The following is a 22,629-nucleotide window of genomic DNA, read 5'->3' as shown; positions in this document are numbered from 1 at the left end:
TGTATACCCAGACCAACTCAGGGATGTATTCGGGCCAACGGGTCTTTCGATTGCCCTCCAGGGTACGCAGCATCTGGATTAGGGTCCGGTTAAATGGCTCGCAGACCTCGTTTCCTTGCGGGTGGAAGGTTGGGGTCCGCGATTTGTCGATGCCATATAGATGATGCAACTCCTCCATTACTTTTCCCAAGAAGCAGGCACCCTGATCTGAATGAATACGTTGGGGGCAGCCATAGACTTGAATAAAGCTCTTGCAAATGGCATAGGCAGTAGATTCTGCCGTTTGGTCCCTGGTGGGGGTCACCACGGCGAACTTGAAAAGGGGTCCACCATGACCAGGCAATGCTCGTACCCCTGGTTGGCTGGGCCAATGGTCAGATAGTCTACCATTAACAGTTCGAGGGTTTAGTCAGTCCGGTGGTTTAGTCAGTTCGCATTGATGACATCTCCTGCAGGTCTCTTCTACTTCGGTCTGCAATCGGGGATGGTAGGCTATCCGCTGCAGCCACTGGAAGGTCTTTTGAGCCCCGAAGTGCACCCCTTTTTCATGGGCTTCTCGGGCAATTTCGGCCAACTGGGCTCCCGGTACTAACACCTGCCAGGAGAATGTCGGCTCCGCCCGCAATTCTGCTTTTGGATACAATAGTCCATTTTTGATCGCCAACCTCTCCCACTGGCGTAGCATTGGTAACGTGTCCCGAGAGAATGTTCTTCTTTGGGCGTCACTGGGCAATTGTTTCACGGCCACCCATTGACGTAGGGGGGCAATTTCTCCATCTTCCTCTTGCAGGCGCACCCATTCGTCTCTGGACTGCTCCAGGAGGCCCCTTGTCAGTTCCTCACGGGACTGCTCTCATGCAACCGCCACTGTCTCGGCGGGGCCTGAGGAAAATGGTGTTTCTTCCCCTTTCAACTCCTTGTCCCGGCTTGGCCCTGGGGTCATGTGTTGAATTCGGGACAGGGCGTTTGCGTGGACGTTCTCCGCTCCTCATTTGCACATGATTTTATGCTTAAATTTCACCATCCTGGCTACCCATCGTTGTAGCAGGGCCCCCAATTTGGCATTTTCGAGGTGAGCTAGTGGATTGTTGTCCGTTCGCACCAGCACCTCGAAACCCGCTAGGTACTCTGCGAATCGCTCCGTCATGGCCCACATCAACGCGAGGAGCTTGAGCTTAAAGGAGCTGTAGTTGTCCGGATTTCGTTCGGAGTCGTGAAGGGACCAACTGGCATAGGCGATCACCTTCTCTCTACCGTCCTGCATCTGGGACAACACAGCCCCCAGCCCGTGCAAGCTCCCTTCGGTGTGCAGAATAATCGGTTGTGAGAAATCCGCATAAGCGAGCACTGGGGCCTCCGAGAGTGCGGCCTTGAGATCTCGAAACGCTTATTCCTGCAGTTCGTGCCATTGAATCTTCCAGCTGTTGGCACCAACCGGTGTTCCTTTCAACAGGTCCTGTAGGGGCCGGGCTCAGTGAGCAAAGTTTTTCACAAAGCGATGGTAATATCCTGCCAGCCCCAGAAAGGCCAGCACGTTCTTCACCGTCTCGGGGGTAGGCCACTCCCGTATCACAGCGACCTTCTCCAGAGACAGTCTCACACCTTCGGCAGAAACGACATGTCCCAGGTATTCGATCTGTGTGCGAAACAGATGGCATTTCTGGGGCTTCTCCTTCAACCCATACTTCTGTAGCAGGCCGATTACTTGGCCCAGACGGTACAGGTGGTCCTCAAACGTAGCAGCGTAGATGATAATGTCATTCAGGTAGATTAGAGTTGTTTCGAAATTCAGGTCACCCAAGCATTGCTCCATTAACCATTGGAAGGTTCCGGGGGCGTTGGCCAGTCCGAAGGGCATACGATTGAACTGTAACAGCCCCATGGGTAAGATGAAAGTGGTTTTTGCTCGATCTTGTTCCGACATAGGTACCTGCCAGTATCCGCTAGCCAGGTCCAGGGTTGAGAAATATTTTGCCTTCCCAAAGACAGACAGGGATTCCTCTATTCAGGGAAGCGGATATGAGTCTTTGATGGTGCAGGCATTCAGCTTTCGATAATCCATGCAGAAATGCAACGTGCCGTCCTTTTTCCGTATCAGCACGATGGGAGCAGCCCAGGGGCTCTGACTTTCCCGGATGACCCGCTTCCGCAGCATTTGAACCAAAGGTGTCTTTACCTCCTGGTACAATTGTGGGGGAATCTACCAATAGCGCTCTCTGATGGGGGCCGTCCCTTCGGTGGGAATTCCGTGAGTAATAGCCGTGGTACAGCCAAAATCGTCTTCGTGATGGGCAAATACTTCCTTGTAATAGGCCAGGAGGGCCTCCACTTGTTGTACTTGAGATTGCCCCAGCCCAGAGAGTTCTGCTCGCACCTGCTCCAATATTGCCTGTCTCTCCTGCTTAGGCAGGGACCCCGAGGTCTGGGTTGCATTTACAGTCAAGGCTCAGGGATTCCCCAGGCTTACCCCCAGCTGCAGTGCAGGGCGGGAGCGCCTCCTCCAGTGTTTTTACCAGCTTGGCCATCTCACTGCGGGGTTTCACGATGATGTCCTGGTCCTCGAGATTGACACAGCATAGAAGGGCTGTCCCTTTCCTCATGGTGGCCAGGGCACAAGCCACCAGGAGCCCAAGGGGCAAGTGCTCGGAAAACGATGGTTCCACCTGCACTTCCACTTCATCCAGGGGTACACGGGCTCGGACGGGCAGGGAGATTACCATCTGGCCTGGCGGCAGCACTAGCTGTGTGGCCACGGGTGCAATAACCTTTCCCAACACCTCCCCCTCCTGGCAGGCCTCCTGGACTTTCGCTCCGTACTAGCTGTTGGAAGATCTGTCCTTGGGAGGTGCGGGTGCCCCATTGTTTCAGAGTCTCTTGAGCTGGTTCACTGAGGAGGAGGCTGCCGAATTCTTTTAGCACATTCATGCTCAGGGTGACAGCATGTCTGTTGCCTGTGCCCCCTCGGGCCAAGACCACGCCTCGTCGGCCCAGCTTTTTGCCGCACATCGAGATCTGCATCCAAGCTACCCCGGCGACTGGGATCGGTAACTGGTTAGCGGCCAACAGGTTGATTACAGACTCCCACTGGGGGCCTTGCTGCTTCGGGGAAATGCTGCTGGAAGTAGTTTTCCGGCATGGTTGTAACTTGTGACCCCACATCCACCAGGCCGCGCATCGCGCGGCTCTCAAACTCTGCCCAGATTAATGGCACTTTGCTACTAAATCTTCAGGACTTCCACCACCCCGCGTTGTGGATTTTGGCTCTGAGAGGCGTCCCCCTAACTCAGAGCCCTCTAGTCTTAATGACCGGTGGGGCGAGTTCCTCCCATGCCGTGGGCACTCCCGGGCGAAGTGCCCCACTTCACCACAACCATAGCAGGTGAGGAATCGCAGAGGCCGGCCACAAGCGTTCAGAACTTCTGCGCTCAGCTCCGGTCGGTTACACGTGGCCTCGGCCTTTTCCTTCACCTCAGCCAATTCTTCAACTCTTGTCTCATTTCTTCCACCCACTGGGGTTCACCGACGGCATTCACGGAGACTTCGGTGCTCCGGACCATCCCTACAGGGACTGTCACCCCCTGCTCCCATTCTCGTGTGCGCGCCTCATTTCCTATCTCAGAGAAGGTCAGACACGGGTTCACTCATACCCGGGATCCCGCAGCCCGGTCACCAACAGGTCACGTAATGTTATGTCTATGGGCCCCATGCCAACCCCGTGCTTTTGTTCAATGGCTGTATACAGTTCCTGCAAGACATTCATGTATTGCGTTATGGTCTCCCCCTTCTTTTGCACATGACTAAACAACTGGGTTCTCAGCTCCCCTAAGTCAGTAGGATCCCCATGGGTCTCTTTCAGGATCTGTAATACCGTGGGAAGGTGTTTCACTGGCCGGGGGGTCATAACATCACTGAGTCCCTATCTTCCCCGTCCAACGCCATCAGAGCCACCTCGGCCTCCAGGGGTCATCGGGTGCATCCTCAACAACCCCCGCATTCGCTCAGCCCAGCTCCACAGCATTGTATTATTGCCTGTAAACCTTGGCAGGTTAATCAACACGGCCCCTATAGATATACTGGTGCGGGGGCCACCCTCGTCTGTGGCTTCCACGCTCAGAGACTGCATCCTGCCGACTACACCAAAATGTGGAACTCGCAGGTACGCAGGATGCAATGACGAGCAGGAGGCAGAGCAAGGGTTAAATTTAACTTTTATATAGAGATGAAGGATAAAACTGACAATGATTTTCAACACAGGGAAGCCAAACACAAATACAAAAATAACACTGAACTAAACGGTACGGCGAACAGTGGCAGTGGTCTCACGGCACAGGCCGCAGACGCGGTATGGAGTGGGGCAGAGGCAGCCGCGGGTCTCACAGTACAGGCCGCAGCCGAGTTATGAAGCGGGGCAGAGGCGGCCGCCGGTTTTACGGTACGGGCCGCAGCTGCAGTATGGAGCAGGGCAAAGGCGGCCGCAGGTCTCACGGTACAGACGCAGCCATGGTATGGAGCAGGGCAGAGGAGGCCGCGGGTCTCACGGTACAGGCCACAGCCGTGGCACGAAGCGAGGCAGAGGAGGCCGCAGGTCTCGCTGTGTATCCTCCTCGCGCTGCTCAGCACCGTCCACTTCCCTTGTCAAGTGAGCCCCTGTCGCTCCTGTCCCAAAAGTGCTGACTCACTCTCGCTCCTGGACGCCACTCAGACTCCTCCCTACTGTCTCTCGTCTCTCTCCCCGCCAAGTGCCCCCTGCTGGTCTGCACTGCTCATTTTATAGTCACTCCGCCCCTTTTCTTTGATCTGCCCCCACATTTCCTAGTCAACGGTCCGTCATGGCCTGTAATTGATCCTCCTGGGAACGTACCCCTCAGGAACTCAGGTGACAGCCCTCTTAGTTCCGACCCGGACACACGGCGGGCCCCTTTTCCGGGGCCCTCTCCCCTACAGTGGCTCAAATGATCCCTTTCATCATACCTCAGAATGAATTCAGACCCCAGAACTAAAAAAACCCCCTCAAACCTGAACTTGGACCAGATGTTGCCTGTGGTGATGATGGCACAAAGTATAAAGCAACATGGTATTTCTTGCTAGTAGAGGTCCAACCCTTACAGATAGACAGCATGGCAGAATAATAATTGTGTTGCCCATCAGAAAAGTGTCTGCATCATTGCTAGTCAGTAGTGAGGGTATGGGTCACTTGTTAGATATGGGGCTCTACCCCAGGGCTACAGAGAATCACAGAAGGAAGTTCCAGCCTGTACTGCTCTCAGAGTTGTAGACCAACCTAATGGCATCAGAGTATAATTACAAGAGAGAAAGTTCTAGCATTGCCACTAAAGAGGAAAGCAGAGAGGCTTCTTTCTAATATTTAGATACGGGGCTAAGTACCGTAAGTGAAGCAATTCATTGTTCAGGTCTCTGGACGAAGGAAGAGCACTCGATTCTACTTTGACTTGTCATCAAGCCAAGGGTTGCACGTCACTAGAAACATCAGGGTTAAGGTTCAGAAATTTGGCAATGTAATTAAACATTTATATTTAGAACAAGTGTCTTATCGGTTTCATGTAGAAAAGTAACAGAACTCCAATGTCCAATACAGAGCAGACTTTGAGCTGAGAAAAAAAAATTGAAGATTAATAGAGAAGAAGCCAAAATGGCTTTAAGGGACTGTACCTGGCAGCTGGCTGAAACAGTAATCTTTGTGTCATCAGGAAGAGCGATGAATGTGGTACTTTGGTCAAGTCCATTTTATGTATAACATCAGCTATCAAATTCCCAAAGGATATATTATTACCAGAAGATCAGGGGTGGTGGTGACTCTAGTTGGTGGTTCAGAGCCTAGTAGATCCCAAGAAAGGCCAATATCCTTGCCTACCATCTATGAGGATATGGATACTTGAGAAACTAATGCAAGTTATGGAATGGGCACAATAGGTGCTTGGTAATAAAAAGAGAAATGTCTTCTATTCCAAGATCTTTCCAAGTATTGAGGAAAAATTTAGTGTGAAAAATTGGGGACCAGGAAGCCGGAACACTAACTTTCTTAACACAGCCTATGATTTTCCAGCTTGAAGAAGGGACAGTTCAGTGCTGGATCACTATTTTGTGAAGGCACACAATTAGAAATTAGTACTCGGCCTTTAAGAAAAAATTTAAATAAAAATAATATAAAAAACGAAGACAAGTAACAATCTTTATCAGGGGAACCTGCGCTCATTCTCAAATGTTCTTTTATGGATGTTTCTTAATACATATTTACTTGAACAACAGCTGTCAAATCCGAATTGACCCTCTTGTTAACACAATGCGGAGAATGAAGAATATTTCAGCACATAACTCCCAATCACAAGAGGGTTCACAGGAGGAAACAGTGGTTCAACTAAAAAGCCAAAAAAAAGCTGTAATTTGCAAGTCATTCAAAGGAAATTGGAATAGATTCCGAAATGCAGAAGAAGCTGCAGTACATTGAGGAGCAAATTAAGAAATAATGAGTTGCCTTGTGAGCGCTCTCACCAGGATTGAAAAGTATTTGAAGATTTTGTTATCCTGACATGGAGCTCAGGGCTTTGTCGCACCGATCACAGAATTTACTTGTAGGAGAGATGTCTTGGCGCCGGGCGGTGGCGAGGATTTTTAACAAGTGTTATTATGAGTGTAAAAATGATTTAATAGGATGTTTGTTGGGTAAACAGCTAATAAGAAGAATGAGTCACAGGAAAAACAAGAAATATTATCTTCACAATATACCACCCTTATTTAAAGAGGTTGTATGAGATCATAAAACAGCAATAATGCTCATGGCCTTGTAGGAAACAGCAGGTTCACAGGATGCAGTGACGAGACGCGAGACTGGTTTAACTTTGAAAAGCAAACTTTTATCATTTAAAGCCGCTAGGGCTATACTAAGCAACCAAAAAGGGATAACAACAGTTGTCCTCGCAGGGATTCAGTACAACCAAACACTATTTGGAAAGAACACGACTAACCTGGCCGAGGCCCGTTACTATGGGGCCACGGTATGGCCGTCTACGGGTCCTTATACTCTATAATGTCACTTATCCGTCCTGACATCCCTCGGCGTCTCTGTGGAAGCTGCGTTGCTGATGAAGCTGCTTTGGTGTCTTTGATAAGGCTGCTTTGGCGTCTTTGATGAGGCTGCCTTGGCATCGCAGCCGCTGGGCCCAGCTGCGGAAGATTTGGAGTAGTCTTCGGACGCCCTAGCGCCCAGGAGGAGTTGGGGCACAACAGGCCCTGATGGAGTCCTGAGATGAAGTAACCCCCTGTTGTAACAGTGGGGTTGTGCTTGTTAGCGAGTTCAATGGGACTCCTGTCCCCAAGCAGGGTTGTGTCGCAGTGCTCAAGAGTGGCAGTTTACTGGACGCGCGCACAGCCTGGGGCTGTGTGCAGAGTGTCTCTGTTGACAAGGAACAGGCCCCAACTGCCGACTGCAGCGGGGTGAAGGCGGCTGTGAGCGGTGATAGACAGGCCGCAACCACGGGCTGACGTGATCTGGCAGTGTCCGTGGGTGGCAGCGGGTAGGCCGCAACCGCGGGCTGAAGGGGGATGGCAGCAGCCGGGAGAGGGAGCGGATAGGCCGCGGAGGGCTCGAGCTCAATGGTAATGGCCGAGGATGACCGGGGGCAGATCGTAACCCAGGTTTGGGGTGAAGAGACAGTCCCCTGTCGGTAAGATCGGCCCCTCTTTCCTGAGGGCCACTGCGTAGCTACCCTCTGCTGCTGGTCTCTTCTCTGAACTGTCAGTGTCCTTCCCGCTCTCTCACGCCCCCTCCGTCTCTTGCTCCGTGTCTGACGTATCACCAACTGACTCCTCTGCGCGCTCCCTGCCCCTTTTATACTCGCCCCTCCCCTTGCTGTCCTGTCACTCTCTACAGTCCACTCTTCTCCTCTGTTCCCCGGGTACTGTTTCCTTAGGAACTCAGATGGCGGTCCCCTTGGTTCTGGCACGGACACTTTGTGGGGGTCCTCCTCCCTACACTCTATTTACAAAAGTAAAAGAAAGCAGGTGAAGAACAATTTTTCAGTGCAATTTTTAGGGGTTTAGGCCTTGTTCAGATAGACTCATTTTCCATCAGTGTGATGCTTGTGTGGGAAGAACGGCCCCCACCAAGTGTCCGGGCCGTAACCAAGGGGACCGTCATCTAGGTTCCGGGGGAAACTGTTCCCGGGGGACAGAGTTCAGGGACGGACCGCTGAGATGGACAGATGGGCTGAGGGAGGAGCCAGTATAAAAGGGGAGGGGAGCGCTAGTTCCGATGAGTCAGCAGACCGGGACAGAAGCAGCAGGAGACAGTGGGAGCGGCTGAGAGCCACAGCGACTCACCAGTGCCAGGGAAGACGCTTACCTAGGACATCAGAGGGATGGCGCCCAGACGACTGTCCGAGACCTGCTGCCCCGCTCCAGCCCACGGCAGCCGCCGCCTCACCTCAGCTCGCGGCCGTTGCTGCCTCACCCCAGCCCGCGGCTGTGGCCTGCTCGCGGTCGCTCGCGGCCGTTGCCGCCTCACTCCAGCCCGCGGCTGCGGCCTGCCCGCAGTCGCTCGTGGCCGTTGCCGCCTCGCTCCAGCCCATGGCTGCGGCCTGTTTCCCGCCACCCGCAGCCGCTCTGCCCTCACCCGTGGTTGCGGCAAGTCCAGTGCCGTCGGCGGCCACCACTGTCCCGCTCCGATCCACGGCAGGGGCCGAGCCTCTGCTTGCCGCGGATTCCCCGTCGCAGCTGCTAGCTGCACAGGTGGCCTGCCACTCGCCACCCTGCACCGCTACCACTTACCCCAGTCACAGGACAGAGGTTGAGTCAACTTTATCCATGTCAAGTGGCTGCAAGTGTGATTTAGTTATTGCCAACACCTGTTAGGTGCCACAGGTAAGTTACAGGTGCTGTTAATTACACAAAGTAGAGAAGCGAGTAGCATCACATGATTTTTCGAACAGTGCCAATACTTTTGTCCACCCTCTTTTTTATGTTTGGTGTGGAATTATATCCAATTTGGCTTTAGGACAATTCTTTTTGTGTTTTTTCATTTAAGACAAATTAAATGAAGATAATAATACCAAAGAATTTGTGTTTGCAATCATTTTCAGGAAGAAACTGAGTATTATCTGACAGAATTGCAGGGGTGTCAATACTTTTGGCCACAACTGTATAATGGCACTTATCGTGATAGTATTGTTTTTTTTTATATTACTGCTCTGTATTGTAGTATTCATTCACTATGTGGTGGTAATATGTGGTCTGGACATGGTGTTGCGGTATTTGTCCCTTGCATGAGCTATTATTTGGCCACTTTGTGGTGGTAATATGTGGTCTGGATATGGTGTGGTGGTATTTGTTCCTTGTATGTGATATTATTGGTCATTTTAAAAATTGAAAAACAAATAAAAATATATCTAAATTGTATTGCATATTTTAACTATATCTAAATTGCATTGCATATTTTAGCAAATATTTAATAGGTTACACTAGAGTAGAGCTCGGCCAAAAGTGTCTACCGTGTTATGGTGGCGGCTTAAAAAATCTTTTGGCCAAAACAAAAGCTGCCTGCTGTATGTGTGATCTGGTGATGGGAACTGTTAATGTGTGACTGGTGAGAAGTGGAGTTTTTCCAAGAGAGAATGGTGGGACTGTGGACAGTTTGAGGGGTGGAGGCGGGGCTGGGGTGGAGCCTGGGCAGAGTCTCAAGAGAGCCCCGAAAATGTTGCCAGTATGGGGCCCCAAAATTCCTAGTGGCAGCCCTGCTTACCGATGACGTACTATTCCGTCATCGGTAAGGAAATGGTTAATTACTGGAAAAAATAGTTTTTCAATTGACCAAAGCAACACCCAAAGTGGTTTTCTGCTACAAGTCTAGCGAAGTCTATGCAGTGACTTTATTACTGCATGTTGCATTCAAAATCATTATGGGGATGTTATCCAACATTAAGAATTATTTTACAACACTTTAAATGTCTTAAGGAGCCTATATATATTAGATAGCTATTGATTGAACGATCGTTTGGCCAACAGCCTCCATACACAGGAATGCCAACTTGGCCAAGCGCTCCTGTGTTCTATATGAGAGTGCCACTGTTTGACTCCTCTCTCCTCCTCAGACTCGTCTGGCGAAGGCTTATCTCCAGGTAGATCAAAAAGATCAGCTGCTGAAATTCAACATGCCGGATCCTTCTCTTCCCCAACATCACCTGTTTCGGGAAGAGCATGGAAGTCCATTACACATTAGACTGTTGGCTGATCCTGCTGATTATCGGGGACTTCAAACGTTGCTATACACAGACTAAAGCTAGATAATCCCATTAAGATCTGTTGTTATCATAATATGTGAACATGTTCGATGTATTCATATGTACCAGGAAATATATTAGCATACATGCCAATCATCAGTATAAACAAATTAATTCAATGGAGGCCAAAAGTGTCTCCATAAGATGCTATATATTGGCATGACTATTTTTACTGTATAGCACGCGGCAGCAGACTGCTCCTTCCTATTCCATTGGCTGCCACAAAACAACAAAATAAATAAATATATAGATATATATTCTTCCGACAGGTATGTCCATCCACCCAGCTCTCCTGCTGCCTGTCTATGAAGGGCACACAGTGCATCACCCAGCTTTGCACATAGACTTGCCTCTGCACCTAGCATTCACATGGTATGCCTTTCAGCTAACCCCAGCTTACCCCAGTGTTATTTATGACATTGTTTACTCTGGCTTGATCATATACATCTGGTCCACTCTTAATTGTCTGGCCAAAATGAGCAGAGACCACTCCTCTGCTTCACACCTGACTGCACTTAGTTGTACATATATTGCAGAGCACAAGTCTGCATAAAGACTTCAGTCTGCAGTGTGATTTCTATAAGTGTGTTCTAGAAGTGTGAAGATTAATTTAAGAATTAAAACCAGAATTGGAACTGAAGGTAACTGTACAGTCACTGTAAACAATGTTTCTGTTTGTTTTCATTTTCACCCCAATAATCCTTCACTTTCTGCTAATTCCCCTAATCCCTACTCCTAGTAAGGAACTGTTCATCTCTTCTTCAATCCTCCCCATCCACATCACCTCCGCCTCAAAACTGTTCCTTAACATACAATCCTCTGTCTCCAAACACAGACAGTCCCCTCATGCCCTCTCCTGCTCCCACCTGCTAACACTTTCTCTGCTCCTTCTCACTGCTGGTGATATCTCTCCAAATCCTGGTCGTCCTCACCACATTCCCACAGTCATTTCTACCTCCCATCCACGCTCTATCACAACCTTCCGTAACCTCTCCAACCTTATACCCATTCACCCAGCCCCCGCTTCCCTAGTCCCACTAACAGGAGCTCTGTGGAACGCTCGCTCTGTCTGCAACAAGCTTTCCTACATCCATGATCTTTTTGTCACTACCAAACTTTCCTTCCTCGCCATCACCGAAACCTGGCTCACCCCTTCTGACACAGCCTCTCCTGCTGCACTTTCGTATGGCGGCTTCCACCTTTCTCACACCCCCCGCCCCAGCAGCAAACATGGCGGAGGAGTTGGTTTTCTCCTGTCAGATACCTGCTCCTTCACCCCAATCCCACTGCCACCCTCTGTTACCCTCCCTTCCTTTGAGGTGCACTCTGTGCGCATCTACTCCCCCTCCAACCTCCAACTGGCTGTCATCTACCGCCCCCCAGGGCCAGCCACCACCTTCTTTGACCACTTCACCACCTGGTTACTTCATTTCCTTTCTGCGGACATCCCTACTATCATCATGGGCGACTTCAACATCCCCATTGACACTTCCCTCTCAGCTGCCACTAAACTCCTATCTCTCACTTACTCCTTTGGCCTCACTCAATGGTCTTCTACAGCCACCCATAAAGATGGCCACACACTGGACCTCATCTTCACCCGCCTCTGCTCCCTATCTAACCTCTCTAACTCACCTCTCCCTCTCTCTGACCACAACCTGCTCACATTCTCTTCCCTCTTCACTCCATGTCTACAATCCCCACCCCACAAACTTTCACACCCTCGCAGGAATCTTAAACACCTTGACCTACACTCATTCTCTGAATCCCTCCTCCCTCTCACAGATATAAGTTCCTTACACAATGCAGATGACGCTGCTGCCCTATATAACACCACAATAGCTGTAGCTTTGGAATCCGCTGCCCCACTTACACATACCAAAACTCGCAAAATCAACAGACAGCCCTGGCACACCAGCCTGACCAAAGAGCTGAGGCGAGCTTCCAGGGCTGCTGAGCGCAGATGGAAAAGATCCCACTCCAACGAGCACTTCATCGCATTCAAACAGTCCCTCACTACTTTCAAGACCACACTCGCCACAGCTAAACAAACCTACTTCTCATCTCTCATATCCTCCCTGTCTCACAACCCTAAACAGTTATTCAACACCTTCAATTCTCTCCTCCGCCCCCCAGCACCTCCTCCCTCCCCACTCATCTCAGCTGAAGACTTTGCCTCATTTTTCAAGCAGAAAATTGATAACATTAGGGACAGTTTTGGTCAACAACCCCCAGAGCCCTTCCTCCTGACTTCCCAGCCCTCCACCTTCAAAACCAACTTCTCCACCATCACAGAAGATCGACTCTCCACTCTACTCTCAAGATCACATCTCACCACCTGTGCACTCGACCCAATCCCATCCCACTTCATACCAAACCTCACCACTGTCTTCATCCCAACCCTAACCCATCTCTTCAACCTATCACTAACAACTGGTGTTTTCCCCTCAAGCTTTAAACATGCCTCCATCACACCTATCCTCAAAAAGCCCTCTCTTGACCCATCCTCTGTATCTAGCTATCGCCCTATATCACTTCTCCCCTACGCCTCCAAGCTACTGGAACAACACGTCTACCTTGAACTGTCCTCCCATCTCTCTTCTTGCTCCCTCTTCGACCGCTTACAATCTGGCTTCCGGTCACACCACTCCACTGAAACTGCCCTTACTAAGGTCACCAATGACCTCTTAACCGCCAAGAGCAAGCGACACTACTCTGTCCTCCTCCTCCTGGACCTGTCGGCTGCCTTTGACACAGTGGACCATTCCCTATTATTACAGACCCTCTCATCCCTCGGCATCACAGACTTGGCCCTATCCTGGATCTCATCATACCTAACAGACCGGACATTCAGCGTCTCCCACTCACACACCACCTCCTCACCTCGCCCCCTATCTGTCGGAGTCCCACAAGGTTCAGTCCTTGGGCCCCTGCTGTTCTCTATTTACACCTTTGGCCTGGGACAGCTCATAGAATCTCATGGCTTTCAGTATCATCTTTACGCTGATGACACACAGATCTACATCTCTGGACCAGATATCACCTCCCTACTAACCAGAATCCCTCAATGTCTGTCCACTATTTCATCCTTCTTCTCCGCTAGATTTCTGAAACTCAACATGGACAAAACAGAATTCATCATCTTTCCCCCATCTCACGTGACCCCCCCTACGAACCTATCAATTACAGTAAACGACTGCCCACTCTCCCCAGTCCCACAAGCTCGCTGCCTCGGAGTAATCCTTGACGCTGATCTCTCCTTCAAACCACATATCCAAGCCCTTTCCACTTCCTGCCGACTTCAACTCAAAAATATTTCACGAATTCGTTCATTCCTCACCCAAGAATCTGCAAAAACCCTAGTCCATGCCCTCATCATCTCTCGCCTTGACTACTGCAACCTCATGCTCTGTGGCCTCCCCTCAAACACTCTCGCACCCCTCCAATCTATTCTAAACTCTGCTGCCCGACTAATCCACCTGTCCCCACGCTATTCCCCAGCTTCTCTCCTCTGTCAATCCCTTCACTGGCTCCCAATTGCCCAGAGACTCCATTACAAAACCCTAACCATGACATACAAAGCCATCCACAACCTGTCTCCTCCATACATCTGTGACCTCGTCTCCCGGTACTTTCCCGCACGCAACCTCCGATCCTCACAAGATCTCCTTCTCTACTCCCCTCTTATCTCCTCTTCCCACAATCGCATACAAGATTTCTCTCGCGCATCACCCCTACTCTGGAACTCTCTACCACAACATATCAGACTCTCACCTACCATCGAAACCTTCAAAAAGAGCCTGAAGACCCACCTCTTCCGACAAGCCTACAACCTGCAGTAACCACCGATCGACCAAACCGCTGCACGACCAGCTCTACCCTCGCCTACTGTATTATCACCCATCCCTTGAAGATTGTGAGCCCTCGCGGGCAGGGTCCTCTCTCATCCTGTACCAGTTATGACTTGTATTGTTTAAGATTATTGTACTTGTTTTTATGTATACTCCTCCTTACATGTAAAGCGCCATGGAATAAATGGCGCTATAACAATAAATAATAATAATAATAATAATAATATATATATATATATTTAAAAACCCTATCTCTTTCATATGTAAATTTAAAACATAAACAAGCACCATGTACAAACAAAGTATGAAATTATTTTATTATTCCACATGGAAAATTTCTTTAAAAATATCATAAATGACAAAGATAAATTATTCAAGCCAAAATAACCTATATATATATATATGTGTGTGTGAGAGAGAGAGCACTTTATGGACCCTTTTTACTGAAAACTGAATTTTCAAAGACAATTTTAAGTTTATTTATTTACATCCACTTATTTAGTGCCATCATATTCCACAGCGCTTTACAGACATCATCATCACTGCACTCACAATCTAGATTTCCTATCAGTATCTCTTCGGAATGTGGGAGGAAACCAATGGAAACATGGTGAGAACGTAAAAACTCCTTGCAGATGTTGTCTTTGGTGAGATTTGATCTCAGGACCCCAGCATTGCAAGGCTCCAGTGCTAACCACTGAGCCACCATGCTGACCCAAGTTATCTCCCAATAGATAATGGTGACATATCTGTGACCACTGCCAATGTAGAATGAAGTGGTAGCAATGCTCAAAAAGTGCAGCACTGATTTAACTTCTTTTGGGATGGTGGCAAAGGCAGCCATTTTAATCAATGACCAATCATTATACGAGGCTATGGCACAATGAGTAGAAAAGGCAATTAAACAATTAGACTTCCCTGGAGTCATTTAATCATCTTAAACAGAAAGACTTTCTTGGAAGACCTTATGTAAACCAGATAATTTGCACCGTTTGTGAAGTTGTGATATTTAGATTTTAAGAAACCAAGGAGCTTTCTAAGTACCCTTGAAATGCATTATGCTCTCTTAGAAAAAATCTTTCTCTTTAAGGCTCTTGATGCACATATGGAGCCAGCAAGGCCTCACACCTCTCCTAATTGTATCGCCAAGTAAGAAATCACGGACTGACTAATTTTCCAAAAAATACAAAGATTTGTCCAATAACATTTTTGAAACATCTAAATTATTTTGGCTGAATCACTAAAGAACATGTAAAAATATGGAAAAAAATATGGAAAATGATTTTAGATATATTGGGACTTACCTGTCAAGAGCTAAATCTGGGGCAAAGATCAGCTTTCCAGGTTGATCAATGGACCGCCACATCAGACCCATCATCAAAACCTCCAGCCAACAGCTTTCGAGTAGTCGCACTTGATCATAAAGGCTTAACTCTATAAAACCTGCAAAAACAAGTTGTTTTTGTTTATCAGACCTTTAAAAGGGTTCTCCCAACTTTGGCTACTCGCAGAATCTGCCATAAATATCTGGAGAAGGTTCCCCAATCTGGTTGGAAAGAACACTGTGCCAATATCCAGGTAAAGAATTAATAGACGTGCCAAACACCAGCATGGTGCTCTTTTGAACCCCAGAATAAAGCGGTGGCAGTGGTTGTTGTGCGCTTGTTTTTGGTCCATGACAATACCCCCAGCCACTCACTGTGGAGGCAGCTATGATACTGTCCCATTCACTTGAACCCCAATGTCTTTGGTCTTGTGATCAGCCGGAGTCACAGAGGATGGACTCCCACAGATCAGAATGTCATGGTATATCTCGGTGAAAGAGTAAAATCATTTTAACTAGTGGTGTAACTTCAAACTTGTGGGCCCCAATGCAAATTTTCCAACAGGATCCAAACTATCAAAGGTCTTTAAAAGTCATTAAAAGATACTTTTTTGGCCGCTAAATCTTAAGCCCAAGGTACAACTGCAACCTCTGCACCCACCTTACCTAAATTACTACTTTTAACTGGTAAATTGTAGAATTTTCGTCTGAAAACCAGGATCCAGTAATACTAATCTAAAGATAGATTTTGTTCATACCTGGGATTTTCTTGGCCCATGCGATCATGTGAACCAGCTCCTTGTCAGCGAGTTTAGTTAGCGACATCATCATGGACGCCTCAGTGAAGGGTTTACAGGGACGGTTCATCAGTAAAACATTCGGCGGTTCAGCTTCAATGAGCGACAAAACAAACTGTTCTGGGTCAGTGGAGCAGGGGAGGACATCTTTTATTCGGCCTATAGCTTCAATCACTTTTTTGTTTTTCCCAAAACAATGCATCTGTTCCTCAGAGTGACGCCGATGACGTATGATGCGATATCCGCAACGTTCACGTCTGGTTCCTGGTAAGAAATATGCAAACCATAAAAATATTCCAAAAATTAGATATTAATCCTAAAATGTGTTTAGGCCGAGAAATACTGGAGGGGGGGATGGAGGGGTTTGAGAGAAGGCGAGGTAAAAAATAACTAAAGTGGCAACTTGCAACCTCCTATAATTTTATGTTCAGGCTCCTAAGGGTATGTTTCTGTAGGAAGATGGACCGGGCCGGTGGTACCTCTCTCGCGTCGGTTTCGGAACTATCGGGGCAGTCACCACTGTGGCAGGGGGTAAAGCTTTCTGACCTTGACAGACCTTTGCACTCCACTATAGGGGGCGTGTCAGGGATAGAATGGACGGTGCGTGGGAAAGCAGGTCTCTTGGCGGGAAGACAGAGTGGGCAGCAGGAGGTTGATTCACTCTCCGTGGAGGGACGTAAAGGTTCAGGCCAGCACTGCAGCTCTCCAGCCTATGCGCACACTGACTGTGAGCAACGTAGATAGTGCCTGCTCACCCCTGTCACTGAGAATTTATCCCGCACGGTTCCGCTGACTGCTATGAGCACGCAGCCTAAGTCTAACCTGGTGAAGCATACAGAGCCCCGGTCACGCAGGATCTCGCCTAGGAGAGCCAAGATATGCCACTTCCATCAGGAGACAGTGCCTCAACTTTCTTCAGGATCAGGCCAGAGATTTCACGCATCACTTGCAGCCCCACCGTGGGATTTCAAGCTTCCACAGCCCAGAAACCATCAGACTGATAAGTTTACCTGTTTCATAAACCATTGTTCTTAACCTGACACAACATTCAGTATCTTAACCTGCGTGGAGTTTCCCCTGTAATAAACCTGAAAACTCTTGCTCTGCCTCCTGCTCATCACTGCATCCCGCGTTAACTGCTATTCTACATTTCCTCATTCAGTATTTGCTGCGGATTGGATGCTGCGCACAGCCGAAGCGTCCAATCCGCAGCGGCCAGATGTTACAGCATAGTGGATGGGATTTTATGAAATCGCGTCTCCACTATGCGTTCAAAGCCTCAGGTGGCAGACCTGCATATACGCACATGCGGCACGTCTTCATAGACCGCAGCATGTCTATTTATCTTGCGGAGACGCTCAGTCTCCGCAAGATAAATATAATTGTCTATATATAGGATGCAGTGATTCTGCATGTGTTCAATGAACACTTGTGGAATCACCGCGCGTACAAAAGCCAGCAGCGCTTTGGGCGGAGCTGCGTCCAAAGCGCTGCAAATACTGACCGTGGAGACATACCCTAAGAAGTTTATAGAAGTTTCATAAAAGTAAAATAGAACGAACTAACATACTAGTATGCCACTTTACAAATCTGATTTAGCATGTAAAGTCAGCTGCCTTTTTCAAACATGTTGGGTTGCAAGAAATGTTCCCAATATGGTGCTAGGTTTTGAAACCCCAGACAGAAGGGGTAAGTATTTTTGGCCCCTCTAATAAGTCTTTGGCCATTTTCGCACCACCTTGATTGGTTGCATTATGTTACTTCTGAGTCCTGAGTCCTGTTTAACAAAGGGGATGGGACAAACTAGAAATGATCTCTCCAAAAGTTCTACAGCAGCTGCCTCTATGGTACAGTATCAACAACCTTTGATTTTGCAGAGTCGGGTGCTACCCAGGAAAAGGTACATTAATTAGGTCCAACTTGTTATAATTGAGTCCAAAACTGCAAGGGGAAAACAGTAATAATATTCTTAAAGAAATTGTGATTTCACCATGCAAAAGAAAAACCTCACCACATTTCATCATCCCAACTTCAAAGCACTTGCGCAGACGACATGCTTGGCAGCTCTTGCGCCTGTTTTTGTCTATTGTGCACTGGTTTGTGGCAGGACAGATGTAATCATTATGCCCTACAAGAAAAATAAAAAGAACAGTGCAAAAGTTAACACCAGTTTCCTAATGAGGCAAATCACAAAACTGAATATTTAAGGCTACTTTCACACATCCGGTGTGTGGGGTCCGGCGGCGTGCGGCGAAAAGCCGGGTCGCCGGATCCGGCCTGCAGCGGTGACACCGGAAGAGTATGCGGCGCCTGATACAGCTCGGACACGATTTAAAGGAGCCGCAGGAGGAAGATACACCGGGGGACAAGAGAGACAGCCGCCGAAAGGTATGGGGGGGAGGAGAGAGACACATGTGGGGTTAACACTCAGTGTCCGGGCGAGAGAGAGATCGCTGTTTAAAAAGCCGTTCCGGCGCTGCAAAAAATCGTTGCAGGGAACATTTTTTGCTGACGCCGGACGGCTCATGTTTGCTGTATCCGGCAAAAAAACGAAGCGCCACATGTCCATCCGGCACGATGCGGCGATCATTACGTTCAATGTGACGATTCCAGATCCGGTTTTCACACTTTTCGCCGCATCGTGCCGGATTTAAAAAGACGGATGTGTGAAAGCAGCCTTATAGGGAATGCCCAAGTGTCAAGGATATTGCAGTTAATTCCTTCTGCTTCGGAATTGTGCTCGATCACAGACGATTTGTAAATAATCTACATAGTGCATAAGAGTCTCTAACGCTCTGCTGAATCAATGTTAGAGGAGGTTTGGCTTTTTAAAGTCAGCATAAAAATTGTGTGCTTCATGGCATGGGTTTTCATGGCTGAACAGCTGCATTCAGCCTTACATCACCAAGCACAATGTCATGCCCGATGTCGGATGGAGTGGTGTAGAGCCAACACCACTGGACTTTGTAACAGTGGAAATGTGCTCTGCGAAGTTAAGCATCTCAATCAGGCATCTGATGGACAGGTCTGAAATTGACAAATGCAGTGTGCCAACTGTCCATATATAGTGAATATTGTATTTTTTTATCTTTTGGCTTAATAAAGGGCAGGTTTTTTACCCAAAAGGTTGTTTCACCATTTTCCTGTTTTGATTTGTTTTCGGTCTAAACCTAGATTGACATAGCAAGCTGTAGGTAAAGGGCCACAGTATTAAAAAAATCTACGTAAAAAATGTGCAAGACTCAATATATTTAGAAAAGAGATTTATTAAGTTTTATTAAATTATGTTTAAAAACAATTGAATGTTCAAAGAAAAGACATTAATAGTATTAAAAATAGTTGAGTGCTGACATCATCCACTCAAAAATAGAAATACGGTATGTAAAACAATATGAAAAAACTAAGAATATACATGCTGTATATAAACTCAGCATTGAAAACAGATACTCCTATAAATACAGTGGGGCAAAAAAGTATTTAGTCAGTCAGCAATAGTGCAAGTTCCACCACTTAAAAAGATGAGAGGCGTCTGTAATTTACATCATAGGTAGACCTCAACTATGGGAGACAAACTGAGAAAAAAAAATCCAGAAAATCACATTGTCTGTTTTTTTTTCATTTTATTTGCATATTATGGTGGAAAATAAGTATTTGGTCAGAAACAAAATTTCATCTCAATACTTTGTGATATATCCTTTGTTGGCAATGACAGAGGTCAAACGTTTTCTGTAAGTCTTCACAAGGTTGCCACACACTGTTGTTGGTATGTTGGCCCATTCCTCCATGCAGATCTCCTCTAGAGCAGTGATGTTTTTGGCTTTTCGCTTGGCAACACGGACTTTCAACTCCCTCCAAAGGTTTTCTATAGGGTTGAGATCTGGAGACTGGCTAGGCCACTCCAGGACCTTGAAATGCTTCTTACGAAGCCACTTCTTCGTTGCCCTGGCAGTGTGCTTTGGATCATTGTCATATTGAAAGACCCAGCCACGTTTCATCATCAATGCCCTTGCTGATGGAAGGAGGTTTGCACTCAAAATCTCACGATACATGGCCCCATTCATTCTTTCATGTACCCGGATCAGTCGTCCTGGCCCCTTTGCAGAGAAACAGCCCCAAAGCATGATGTTTCCACCACCATGCTTTACAGTAGGTATGGTGTTTGATGGATGCAACTCAGTATTCTTTTTCCTCCAAACACGACAAGTTGTGTTTCTACCAAACAGTTCCAGTTTGGTTTCATCAGACCATAGGACATTCTCCCAAAACTCCTCTGGATCATCCAAATTCTCTCTAGCAAACTTCAGACGGGCCCGGACATGTACAGGCTTAAGCAGTGGGACACGTCTGGCACTGCAGGATCTGAGTCCATGGTAGCGTAGTGTGTTACTTATGGTAGGCCTTGTTACATTGGTCCCAGCTCTCTGCAGTTCATTCACTAGGTCCCCCCGCGTGGTTCTGGGATTTTTGCTCACCGTTCTTGTGATCATTCTGATCCCACGGGGTGGGATTTTGCGTGGAGCACCAGATCGAGGGAGATTATCAGTGGTCTTGTATGTCTTCCATTTTCTAATTATTGCTCCCACAGTTGATTTCTTCACTCCAAGCTGGTTGGCTATTGCAGATTCAGTCTTCCCAGCCTGGTGCAGGGCTACAATTTTGTTTCTGGTGTCCTTTGACAGCTCTTTGGTCTTCACCATAGTGGAGTTTGGAGTCAGACTGTTTGAGGGTGTGCACAGGTGTCTTTTTATACTGATAACAAGTTTAAACAGGTGCCATTACTACAGGTAATGAGTGGAGGAAAGAGGAGACTCTTAAAGAAGAAGTTACAGGTCTGTGAGAGCCAGAAATCTTGATTGCTTGTTTCTGACCAAATACTTATTTTCCACCATAATATGCAAATAAAATGAAAAAAAAACAGACAATGTGATTTTCTGGATTTTTTTTTCTCAGTTTGTCTCCCATAGTTGAGGTCTACCTATGATGTAAATTACAGACGCCTCTCATCTTTTTAAGTGGTGGAACTTGCACTATTGCTGACTGACTAAATACTTTTTTGCCCCACTGTATATAAGCCCAAAATTGTGAATTTTACAATAGGAGTAGACTAAAATATGCAATTTATAAAAGGGTGGGAAAAGTGATATCACATATAAATAAATATAAAAAATTGCATTTAGAAAACCTCACCAATCACAGAAAAGGCACCTGACATGGGTTTCGCATCAAGCTTTGTCAAGGGATGTCACTGTGTATATTTATTTGTGACATCACTTTTCCCTATTTTATTTTACATCTTTCGGCTTAATATTCACCATTTGGAGCTTATATTTTTGTGTCAGTATCCGTTTTCAATGCTGAGAATATATATGTATTTTCCAGGTTTTTTCATCTGATTTCTTATGTATTTGTTTTTGAGCGGATGATGTCAATATTCATCGATCTTTGGTACTTTTAAATGTCTGCACTTTAGATGTTTAATTATTTTTAAATAGTATTTCATAACATTTAATAAATATGTAAAAGGTTTAATAAAAAAAACTTTTTGCTGCTCAGCGGAGAGACACCCCAAGAAATCGCAGAAAGATCTAAGTGGTTCAGGGAACCCTACTACAGAAGTGTATATTGTGCCCCCAGATAAATGTTGACCTCTATTTAGGAGAAGCATAACACATGCTCAGCCTGTGCCCGGTAAGCGAGCTGTCTGCACTAATGATTCCCATGGCTGACAATTATCCAAGGATTATGATCCACCAGAAAAATCGAAACAATGTGCTCTCTAATTAGGGAAGAGGAAGAAAAGCAGGATGGCGGCACTCCAAGGCAGACTTTGCTTTTGACAACTTATCGGTTGGAGATCAAGGAGCCCATCTACTGATCTTGCACGGATCCTTGGTGGTCAATGTCCTCGGTTAGCTTGTCTTCATGACTTGTAGGATGTCATGACTGTGCATTGTCAGAAAAAAAGTGTGGGAAAGTTCAAATCACTAGGAGCTAGAGGTCAGCACCGGACTCATGAGCTGCATCCATCTACATGTGCTGAGCTGCAGATTTAGCTGCCAAAAGCATATCTGCAAGAAGCCAAAAAATCCCCAACTACTCATTGAAATGGTATCAGCATCCAGTGACCTACAAAGTATCCAGTGTTTATACAAGTACATAGAGGCTAGTTTATTCTGAGCACCTACCTAATAGTCCTTTCTCCAAATCTATCAATTCTCTGCTCAACTCCAGCATACAATATCTTTTTGCATTCAGTCCCTATTGGAACTTTAAGGGAGTCTGTCAGCACATTTTTATTTCTGGCAGTGGTGGTATGGCTGTACAGGTGCTTGTTCCCCAATAAGAAGCATACCATTTCTGCAGAG

General features: G+C 47.2%; 1 protein-coding gene across 2 annotated transcripts in view; it reads right to left on the bottom strand.

Annotated features, from left to right (window-relative positions):
• Nucleotides 1-22,629, bottom strand: part of ESR2 (estrogen receptor 2) — a 58,104-nt gene that overhangs the window by 24,065 nt on the left and 11,410 nt on the right. For both annotated transcript variants that reach the window (XM_073570801.1, XM_073570798.1), the window contains exons 3-5: nt 18,276-18,392; nt 16,226-16,528; nt 15,448-15,586 (exon numbers count right to left, since the gene is read on the bottom strand). In XM_073570801.1, the coding sequence (XP_073426902.1) occupies nt 15,448-15,586; nt 16,226-16,528; nt 18,276-18,392 (559 nt within the window). The remainder of the gene's footprint in view (nt 1-15,447; nt 15,587-16,225; nt 16,529-18,275; nt 18,393-22,629) is intronic.

The sequence above is a fragment of the Dendrobates tinctorius genome, unplaced genomic scaffold (assembly GCF_039654945.1).
Source record: "Dendrobates tinctorius isolate UK_male_01 unplaced genomic scaffold, ASM3965494v1 ptg000006l, whole genome shotgun sequence".
In the NCBI taxonomy this organism is placed as follows: Eukaryota; Metazoa; Chordata; class Amphibia; order Anura; family Dendrobatidae; genus Dendrobates; species Dendrobates tinctorius.
This window is presented reverse-complemented; position numbering and strand designations above follow the sequence as displayed.